The sequence below is a fragment of the Chiloscyllium punctatum genome, chromosome 19 (genome assembly GCF_047496795.1).
Source record: "Chiloscyllium punctatum isolate Juve2018m chromosome 19, sChiPun1.3, whole genome shotgun sequence".
Lineage (NCBI taxonomy): Eukaryota > Metazoa > Chordata > Chondrichthyes > Orectolobiformes > Hemiscylliidae > Chiloscyllium > Chiloscyllium punctatum.
In genome coordinates, this window is record NC_092757.1 from 49,830,271 (window position 1) to 49,841,708 (window position 11,438).

General features: G+C 44.1%; 1 protein-coding gene across 1 annotated transcript in view; it reads right to left on the reverse strand.

The window, feature by feature from the left end:
* The window catches only part of LOC140491328 (14-3-3 protein gamma-1), a 76,908-nt gene extending 66,611 nt beyond the window's left edge, over positions 1–10,297 (reverse strand). Inside the window, exon 1 of the mRNA XM_072589354.1 lies at positions 10,012–10,297. Within this exon, the coding sequence (XP_072445455.1) occupies positions 10,012–10,098 (87 nt within the window). The 5' untranslated portion in view covers positions 10,099–10,297. The remainder of the gene's footprint in view (positions 1–10,011) is intronic.
* Between the last annotated feature and the right edge of the window lie 1,141 nt (positions 10,298–11,438).

Below are 11,438 nucleotides of genomic sequence, written 5' to 3' on the forward strand. Positions count from 1 at the left end.
CAAGTCCAAAGAAACTGGATATGGTTAAAATTTGAGATGACATTGTTTTGCAGACTGAGCATTTGGACCTTGGAGGCAGTCTCCATCTTAATCCACAAACAGGTCATTTTTGGCCTGTTCCTGCTCTAAGTAGTCTCTTCAGACTTCTCTCCACTCCTGCCAGACCAGCGGAGTTTCTCCAGCTATGTGTTGAAGTTTCCAGCATCTGCAGGTCTGTTTTTACTGAACCTTGTTGCTAATTTGAAATAGGTAGAACTTCTACTTTATATTCAGTATCTCATCTAGGTAGTCATTTCCTAATTGGCTTGCTACACTGAATCACCAGCCGTTCCAATTTCCTTCAGCTGAGGGAAAGCCAGACAGCCCATAATAGTGCACCAATTTAAAATTAGCTGCTTACCACTTTGTTTTAAAGGGTTTTGTAGATTTGTATACAGTTGTACAAGATTATTGGCCACACTGTACAGGATGTCAATAATTAACATTATCTGATAACCAGGGACACAGGAACACACCTAGACAGTACACTTCCAGACCAGATCCTAGAAAACCACTACTACAAACTAGTTGGACCAAAAGATCTTTCTGTACTGTGACTAACTACTCATAACTGATCCGTTCCATAAGCAAGCAATGGGAACTTGTTAAATATATAAACAGACAAGACTGATTGCAGTTCTGAGACACCAATCCAGTCACAATTATTTCCCTTAAACTTAGACTTGAAACATTATCCTCTCCAGAGATGCTGCTAGACCTGAGTTTCTCCAGCATTTTGTTGGGTGAGGAATGTCCCCTTCCAGAAGGGGAAGGTGGGGGGGCGGGGAGAAAGAACACTCCATGGATGAGCATGGTCAGATAGAACAGCAAGAAACCTTCCTGTTCATCTTCAATATGGCCACACCATTCAGTGGGAAGAACAACATCCACACTGATTTTAGTGGCTCATCCAAAGCACTCAATGCTCCAAGTGACAGTCAGCACAGCAAGTCTGTTCAGTGGTTTCACCATGAATGCTGCTGGGTTATTTGGCTCCACCCCAACTGTGACTGTAGGAAAGTCTGCTTTGCCAAATTTTTAGGGAAGTAATTCCAATTTAGAACTGCTACTTTGATCAGAATATCAGCATTAAACACTCATTGAAGGGTCTAAGGAACCTAGCAGCTTGCTCTATTTCAATACATTCACTCACTAATCCTGTTAACTGAAAAACAGAAGTTTTGAATGGAATCCTGGGGGAAAGTGGTGTCATTTAATGTCTGCTATCTAGCCACTTAAAGCACTGAAGGAATCAGCCCTACACACAATTCAAAGTATTGTTTGATAGTCATGAATGTATATTGAAAGATCAGCCATGACTACCCATAGCCTTCTACTCCTGTACTTCCCAATCAATCCAACTTAATATTTCGATATTAGCTCTAAGCTCAGGCACCAGCAGACTTTTCTGACAATGGTCAGATTATCAATTGCCCAGAAAACAGAAATAGGGCTTTCCTGGCTCTAGTGCCACACATCTCCAGATGTTAAAATCCAGAGGATAGTCACCAACTGCATTCTAATTCCACAAGACTGATGTCCCAATGGGCCAAAGTCCTCAACAGCTCCATTCAGTATTTTCTCATCTCCATCAGTAATGTTAACTGATACTTTACTTCTACCCTCTTCCCCAGCATGAGGTGAGATACAAGGCATTAATTAGATTGCCTACAGTATGGAATCAAGGCCTTCAGCCCAAGAAGTCCACACTGGTGCTTGAAGTAACCCACCCCCACCCTATAATCTAATGCACCTAACACTTTAGTTAATTTAGCACAGCCAGTTCACTTGACCTGCCAATCTTTGGATTGTGGGAGGAAACCAACAACTGTCATATGTCAGAGGGTGTAATTGAACCTGGGTCCCTGGTGCTGAGGCAGCAGTGCTAGCCACTGAGCCACCAGACTGCCCTTAGATGTAACTTCTCTCCAATCTACATCTAGTTATGGACATTCATTTTAATCAGGTGAGCACAACACACCCACCGTTCTGCACTAGAAATCACTTCACATTTTCCATACCACTGCCTTTCTGCTATTTTGTAGTAATAAGTTGCCTTTACTACACACTTACCACTAATTGGTCTGGGTTACTGAGGGTTGGTGTGGACTTGTTGGGCCAAATGGTCTGTACCCACAAAAATCTAATCTCTAGCCTTTCCCCACCTTAACTTGTGCCCTCTAGTTTTGAAATCTTACCCTGAGGAAAAGACTTGTCTATTTACCCTATCCATGCCCCTCATCCTTTAGAAATCTCCAGAAGGATCCCTTCCACATTGCACTCCAGGGAAACTGGCATCCCAGCCTCTCTGTAGCTCAAGCCCTTCAACCCTGACAACATCCTATAAATATTGTCTCTACCTCCTTTGGTAGTTAACCACTCCTTCCATCCCCATCAGATTTTTGTACTTTTCCTCCTCACCCTGGCTCAGTCAACAGGCCAGACAGAAACATTGACTGGGTTTCTCCACAGACACTGCCAGATCGGAAAGGTTTTCCAGCATATTCTCATTGTAGATTTTTCCACAAAGCACAGCATTGCTACACAAGCCTATTGGTAAGAAACTCTGTCCAGCCTAGCTACAAGAGACCATATTTGTCCCTCAAGGGCAAAAATAACTACAGCCCATTGCCAGATGTGCTGTAATATACTTTTTTCTTTAAAATGCCCTAAGATTGTTCTTCCTCCCACTTCCTCTGGATGATTCACACTGGGGTGTGGTAACAGTGACTCATTGAAATGATCATTGTGCCTGCAGGAACCCATTCTGCATTTTGCCTTATGGCTTTACCACACTTGCTAAGCTAGCCTCAATCAAATTTTGGCTGGAACAAGGGGTAGAATTCTGAACCACACTTCCTAAGATGTCACTAGCAGGTTGAAGATTATGAAGACAAAGAAATAATGTATTCTGGGAACTGACCCAACCAGGTAATTAAACACTTTCTCACTTAGTCTACAAGAAACAGCTTATTACACTCAGGAAATGTTAGTCCACATGAATTTTTACAAAATCATGAAATTAGAGTCTGTACTCAAACACCAGACTAATTGATGCTGGCATTTGTGAACCAAACAGGATTTTGACAACAGTACTCAAGCTAGCTTTAAACTTTCTAGATTTGTAAAATGCCCTATGGTGTAACTTAAGTAGGGTAGTGAGAATTTGCTGATCCACAATTGCCCTCAAGGTGGTGCTAAGTAGATGACTAGTTCAGACACTTTAGTTTTCTGATCTTAAACTGTCACACCCCACTTTAGTGACAGCAATCGAAGTATTTAATAGCTTCCAGTCAGATGTGCAGCATGGAAACAGACCCTTCAGTCCAACTCATCCATACTGACTAGATATCCCAACCCAATCTAGTCTCTCCTGCCAGCACCTGACCCATATCCCTCCCAACCCTTCCTAATCATATACCCATTGAAATGCCTCTTAAAATGTTGCAACTGTACCAGCCTTCACCACTTCCTCCAGCAGCTCATTCCATACACAAACCACCCTCTGTGAAAATGTTACCCCTTGGGTCTCATGTCTTTCCCCCCTCACCCTAAACCTATGTCCTCTAGTTCTGGACTCCCTAACAATTGGGAAAAGACTTTATCTATTTACCCTATCCATGCCCCTCAACTCTGTAAACCTCTTAAGGTCACCCCTCAGCCTCCAACACTCCAGGGAAAACAGCCCCTCCCTATAGCTCCAATCCTCCAACCCTGGCAGCATCCTCAAATCTTTTCTGACCAGTCAGCTGGACTTTCCATAAACATCTGTTTTAACAATGTACAGGATTAATACTAGGCTACCAATATAATAATCAGTTCAATGGGCAACTTGCAAAGGCATAGGAACAAAATTGTCACTTGCAAAATGACTGCTACTGGTTCTTGCTCCAGTTCCTTCTCATCCTGTTTAGTGAACTGTTTTCACACTTGGGAAATGCAAATGTAGCTCATTGCATTTTGGTAAATAAAGTAATAGATCCATTGGTGAAGTGATGCCAATACTCATTGGCAGTGACCTAATCATTGCTGATAAAATGGAAAGAGAACCAGCAGAATGGACTTTTTTTTTCTATCACAAATCCTTTACTTAAGGAATGGTGGGATAGAGAATCAGCCATGAGTCCAGACCTCAACCCTTCTGTCAATCTTTGGGGCAGCATGGTGGCTCAGTGGTTAGTGCTACTGCCTCTCAGCACCAGGGACCTGGGTTAGATTCCAGCCTCTGGTGACTGGAGCTTACATCTGTATCTGATTCCTCCCAGGTGCTCAGGTTTCTTACCACAGGTTAGGTGGACCAGCCATGGGAAATGCAAGGATAGGCTAGGGGGGCTTGGATCTGGGTGGGATGCTCTTTGGATTCAGTGTAGATTCAAAGGGCCAAATGGTCTGCTTATATACTGTAGGGATTCTAACTAGTCAATGCTGACCATAATCTTAAACTAGTCCCACCTGCCTGCACATGATCCATCTCTCCAAATATTGTGTTCAAGTACTTGCCTTTCAAACATGGTAACTGTACCTACATCTACCACTAATCTAAGTTGATTCCAGATGAACCACTAAACAAAATTGCCCCTCCTGACCTTAAGTATGGCCACTAATCTTCTCCCCCCACCCTAGGGAAAAGATATCTGCCATGCACAATATGTATTTCATAATGTGAAAGATTCACTAATGTAAATTGCTAAAACCTGGTCAGCATAGTTGCACTGATTAGTGAGTTTTAACATGTGCACAATGAAGAAATGCAATGCAGTGATTTGACAAGTTCTAAGACCATAGCTTCAGAAAGCTTGCAGAGATATTCAAATCATTGGCAAATGGATTTTACTGTTCTAATCCCATTTTCCAGCACTTGAAACTTAGAGGTAACTCTTTATGAAGCTGATGTACAAAACAAGATCTTGATAATTTCTCTAGACTGTTCCAGAAAAGTGGATTAGTTTTTTGTTTGAGCTTAATTTGTGATACATCCTCTTGTATTTTTCTTTTCTGAAACAAGAGAAACTTGACCACATTGCACTCAAATCTTCAAAGATAAGGGTGACCGATCCCTGGACATGAGTCTGCATCATAAGGGCTTAAAAGACGAGTGGCAATAGACAGAGGATGCATTGGTTGTAATCTAAGATCTCAATTTAAGGTCCAAGTGGATTAAATTGCAAATGCTAAATCTCTTACTGAATAAAAAGGAGCAGGAAGGAATAGCAGAATATTTAGTAAAGCTTCATGCAATCAATATGGTTTTGTAAAAAGAATTAATGTCTGGCAAATTTTGCTGGAGTTCTAAGGATAGAGTTGATTGAGAAACAGTAAATGCAGCACACTTCTATTTCCAGAAAGTGGTAATTGATAGGCAAAACCTAACCTTAATACAAAATAGGGGCTCGTGGCACTGGGGGTAATGTATTGTATTAGCATGGATCAAGGTGTGGTTAACAAATCAAATAATGCCACTTTCAGTGGAAAGATTCAACTAATGGAATGTTAAATCAATCATAGTCTCTATTTACAATAAGGGCAGGGACAGTGTAATTTAGCCACCTATGAAATTACAAAATAGGTGGATAGCACATTGCATCATGCACTTAAGATAATGCAAACTGGCTGAGTAGGCAAAAACATAGCAGGTGGAGTTTCAAGTAGGGGAGTGAGGACATCCCATTTCTACAGGAAGAACCAATGGTCAGACCATTTTAAATGGAGACCTTTCAAAAATATCCAGAAGGATTAGGGTGTTCTTGTATGAAACACCAGGTGCAAATAGAGGAAAATGTCATTGGTCTTTACTGGGGAACTGAAGTTTGAGAACTGTACAGGGTGTTGGCAAGACCTCACCTGGAACACTGTACAGTTTTAGCCCTTGTCCTTTAATAAAGGATATACTGGCATTGAAGGTAGTTCAAGAATTCTAATTAACCCCTTTTTTAGATAAAGGGGTTTTAAAGTCCCTCCTGGGATGAGGGCTTGACTGATTAGGCCAGTATTTGGTGCCCATCCCTAAGGGCTGTAAGAGTCAACCATATTGCTCTGGGTCTGGAGTCACATGCAGGCAAGACCAGGTATTGACTTACAAAGAACAGCTTTGCCTATTTTCATCTAAAAGAATGAAGGGTGATCATGTTGAAACATGAGTCTATGTTGAGAAGATCATTCTCTAGTGGAGGACATAGCCTTGTTCTGGAACTTTTTTTTTTCAAACTGAAATGGAAAGGAATTTCTATGCTCATGATTGTGAATGGCTGGAATTCTTTATCCCAGAGTGTTGTAGAAGTTGAATTACTAAAATTGAAATTTTTGAAAGTAATTGGCAAAGAGGGATTGAGTCCTGGATCAGCCATGATCTTATCAAATGGTGAGGCAGTGTTGAGGGGCTGAATAGCCACCTAACATTCCCTTTGTAAAAAAAAATACACTACTTTACTACCACCACCACCCACTAGGACTGGCAGTAAATGCTAACCCAGCCACATTCACAAGTGAAAACTAGAGCAACAGGTCAGTCTGCTATGGCCTACATGAGATGAAATTAAGGCCTTTGGCTTATGAATTAGCAGGCAAGGCTTGAGCTACATGACTACTCCTGCTACATTCTCCAACTATGTACATCAACAAATGACTAAAGGTTTTCTCAAACTTCATTTAACTGTCTTAAATGACAAGAGCAAAAACCAGAAGAGAGAATTCCAGGGAAAGGACCTCAGCAGCTGGAAGCTAGAGCATCCAGTCTTTTTTTACTGATCAAAAGACCAAAAACCACAGCACAGGTCTTTAACAGTTGCAGGAGATTACAGAACAAAGTAATCATGGAGGAATTAGAAAAGGAGCAATTGTAAAAATGTTTCCTCAAGGGTAGCATAGTGGCTCAGTGACTAGCACTCCTGCCTCAACACCCTAGGATCCAGGTTCGATTCTATCCTGTATGGCTGATATGCAGTTTCACAGACCAGGAGAGAATGTGCAATTTCCTCCTACAGTCCAAACATGTGCAGGTTAGGTGGATTAGCCATGCTAAATGCAAACCGGGGAGGAAGCTGGAATTGGGTGGGATGCATGTCAGGGTCTGTGCAAACTCAATGGGCCAAATGGTCCCCCTCCACTGCAGGGATTCTATATCTCAACAAAGAATTTTGGACAGCTGAACTTTAGCAGGATGCAGTGTGGAAAGGGAGCAAGGAATAAACAATTGTCAACTAGAGTTGACGACAAATGAATACTGCTTCACTTCTTGTTGAACCAATGTCAGAATTTGTGAAAGTTTGGATCAGTGCTCAGATCATTGAGATCTGATACAGCCCCAAAGTTGAAACATTGGTCACCTATGGTTGAAACAAGAACAACCTTTTTTTGATTGTAGCAAGCACTGACTACTTTGGTCCTCCTGATGACTGATTTTAAACTCTGTTCATGTATTAACAGATCAGATCAGCAGTTGGATAACTTGGCAACAGTGGAGGAGTCTAGAGAGCCAATGGCAAGGTGGAGGTGGTCATGTGGGGAAAACTCAACCTTCAAGTTGTTACCCAGGGGCAAAGAGATTGAAGGAGAGTTTGGGAGCAAGAGAAGCCATTTTGGGTAATACTGGCTAATGTTTTTAGATTAGGTAGTGGTATTGGACTGGGATGAGCAAAATTAACACCAGGTTTTGGTCCAATGGGTTTATTTGGAAGCACTAGCTTTCAGAGCACTGATCCTTTGTTAGGATAATTGTTTGATCATACCTATGATCCTGTCTTAATAGCTACCTGACAAAGGAGCAGTACTGAAAGCTAGTGCTTTTAAATAAACATGTTGATTATAACCATAGGAATGGCAGTAGGGAAGTGCTGCTCCAGTCACTCCTCCAATAGGGAGGTGGTGGGGGAGGAAGGATGCTGTGGTCAGTAATCTGAAGCCAACAAGGTAATTCCATTGGTTAGTCATATAGGACATCAGTGACTTTGACAATAGCCATGTTAATACCATCACAGGGGCAGAATCTTAACACTCAGAACCCCAGGCCTGAGAAAGGTAGGCACAGATGTAGGGAGAGGTTGGTAATGGGACAATAGCCAACAAGGATGTTGGGTTTGTATTTGGGTAGAGGGCAGATTTGGAATGGGACAAAGCTAAAGATCAGACACCATAGGAGCCAGCACTTTGAAGAAAGGAGGGAGGCAGTAGAAAAAGCGCAATTTCCAGTTGGTAATTGCGCAGGGCATGTCAAGGTAATGGACGGACTCATTACAAATCTATAACTCTACCGTTGAAGATGCAGAGCAGAGGCCTTTCATGTGCATAATGATGACTCCAAAGGACAACAGTACTCAAAAGGCCTGCTATCTAACACCTTTTTTTTTACTTAAAATAAATCGTTGAAGGTAGCATTCAGCTATACTGCCTGCAATAACAGAATCACTACCTCCTGAATTTGCTTCTGGCCCTGAACGGTCAATCTCGCCGAGTCGAATAAGGCGTGTCCTGAGTCGGACCCCACTACACACACCCCCCGCCCCGTTCGCCCAGCAGGAAGATCAGGAAACAAAAAACGGTGAATAAATCTGGCACCTAATTTGGTGCTAGAGGGGAGGAACAGGGCGTGGACTGATACGGGTGCCACTGTTGCACTAACCAGGTCAGTGAAGACCGTTATGGGGGGGGGGTTTAAAAAAAAACCCAGGCAGCTTTGTCACAGTATTACCCACTTCAATCACATCTTCGCCAGATTAGAAGTATCCTACGCCTACTGCCACCGCTGAAATTTAAATCAATAACATCCTGCATTATGGCGAATAAAAAAATATTTGTAGTGAGGGTGGGGCGATTAACGCGTGTATCTCTCAGAATATAGACCCCAGGGTACAAATACTGCAATGAAGCCTCCATCACTCCTACTAACACCCAGCTCCCTCCCAAGCTACGGTCGTTTCGGCTTTATGGGGAGGCGGGAATGGTGAGGTAGAGGGGGGGTGGTGGTGGTAGAGATTTCTTTGGGAAGCTGTGCGTGACACTGGCAGAATCTTCTGGAAATGTTACTTGCTTTGTTCGCTGGTCCTGAGCAGCCAGATAGCACGCTGCATTTCTGGGCTTTTGGGGAGCGAAGATAAAAGTGCCCCTCCCTCTCCAGTGCGGTTCAAACACACCACCTTTTATTGAAGGAGGATCCCAGAGGGACATGGAGGGAGGGGTGGGGAAGATGTCAATTCCAGCCTCCATTTCCATCTGTCTGAAGCCACACAGGGTCTGCTCAAAAAGTGTGCCCCTGGGGAGGGGTTTACGGTAAGAACCGTGTTTAGAGTAATTTCACTTTTTTTATTTGGAAGATAACATTTCAGCTAGCACTGGGTGGTGGGACGAGTCGACCTGATCGACGGGGGGCGGGGCGGGGGGAGAAGAGAAAGGAGGGAGAGAACGAGAGGTTCAGAAACCATTCACCAGGCACCGCCCAACCCGGGAATATCCGCATTCAATTATTTTTCTTATGGCCGAGCCGACAAAAAAAGGCACCGATGCCACCTGTCCAATCACACAACGCGAGGAAAGGAACTGACCCAGACATCCACTTTACACAGAAACCGCCTTCCTCACACAGGACCCAGGCAACACAAATTAATCCACCGAGTTAGAGAATTAGAGGTGAACACCTTTTTGCAATCTCAATTTTTTTTTTCCATATGTCGCGTCTCCTGGTATCAAAATTTGCAAGTCAGCCATCTCCCAGGGCGAGGCCTGGGAGAATTAAACGCCACACAATGCGCTAGACCCCCATCCATTCATTGCAAACAGCTTTTGCGGCATCGCCCAGTGAGTTGCCCACACACCAGAGGCGGAGTGACCCAGGAGGAAGAATGGGGATGATGAAGAGAAAAGGCGAGAGGGAGGGGAATAATAGAGAAATGAATGAGTGAGAGTGTGTGCGTGGGGTGGGGGGGAAAAAAGAGAGGGCGGTGGAGGGGCTGGGAAAATTTAATAAAAGCCACAAAGACATACCGATTTCATTGCTGCTGCCATATCATCGTATCGTTCGGCTTGCTCAGCCAGGCGGGCTTTCTGCACTAACTGCTCACGATCTACCATGTTGTCTGGCTGGATTCACTAACCGCCACCCAATGCTATGGGATCTAAAAGTTGCTTTATTGCTCCTCCTGCAGCAGCCGCCGCTGTCGCCCAGTTGCCGCAGCCAGTGCCCTGCCTGTGTGTCTCTGTCTCTGTCTCTGTCTGTCTCCGTCTCTCTCTCTCTCTTTCTCGCCGGCAGGACAACCCCTCACCCTTGTCCTAACATTCCGCGCTGACGTCATTGCCCATATATAGGCACCGCCCGGCGCTGACGTCATGGGCCGGCCCCCCGGAATTCCACTTTTGGATACAGTGTCGCGGCGCCACGCTCTGCCCATTGGCTGGCCCGCGGTTGCAATTTCCTGCCTTCGCTTTCTCCGCCGCGCGGCCCCCCCCACCCCCTGAAAACTACACTTCCCGAGCTCTCCTTCCCACCGCCAACCCCACTCCAGACTTCTTGCCCTTTGCCCGATCCCGATCCAAGGCTGGACAGTCTGTGGAATTGGGAGCAGTCTCCACCCAGTCTCAGGGTGTGGGTCCAAGTGTTTAAACATATCGCTGTGAGTCAGAGACGGCTCTGGGCTGGCGAATCCGAGAATCGGAGTGGAATGCGCTGAGATTAGGGAAAAAAAAGACGTGCCTTTTCATGTAATGATCTGTGCCTGAGCTCGACGCTTTCCAACTCCTTGAAGTGCTTGTTCAAATGAAGTTGCTACTTGTAATTTTTTTGTCTTAGCAAGGTTCCACAACGGAAATAACTGACCGGGTAATCTTGCAATCGTTGAACAAATAGCTTTTGCTTTGAAATAGAGGCACACGACCGTTTTAGATCCACTTGGGAGGGCGAACTAGGCCTTGGTTTCGTGTCCCACACTTAAGATAGGACCTTGTGACAACGTATCCTTCCGTCAGCGCAGCCGTGACTATGTTCTTTCGTTTCAATGTTTATTCTCTGTTGATTTTATACGCCAAAAGCATCGGCATGTCTGGATCCCCCAACCTCCTGAGTCAGAAACAAGGTTTTTAACCATTGGCTCACCACTGCCATTTTCCTCAGAAGTAAAAAATCACACCACACCAAGTTTATAGTCCAACAGGTTTATTTGGAAGTACTAGCTTTCGGAGCACTGTTGAGTCAAGAGTCCGTGTTTCAGCATGGAAACAGACCCATCGTTCCAACTCGTCCATGTTGACCAGATATCCTAAATTAATCTTGTCCCATTTGCCAGCACTTGACCCATATCCCTCTAAAACCCTTCCTATTCACATACCCATCCTTTTAAATGCTATATTGTACCAGCCTCCACCATTTCTCTGGCAGCTCATTCAATACATGCACCACCCTCTGCAAAACTTGTCCT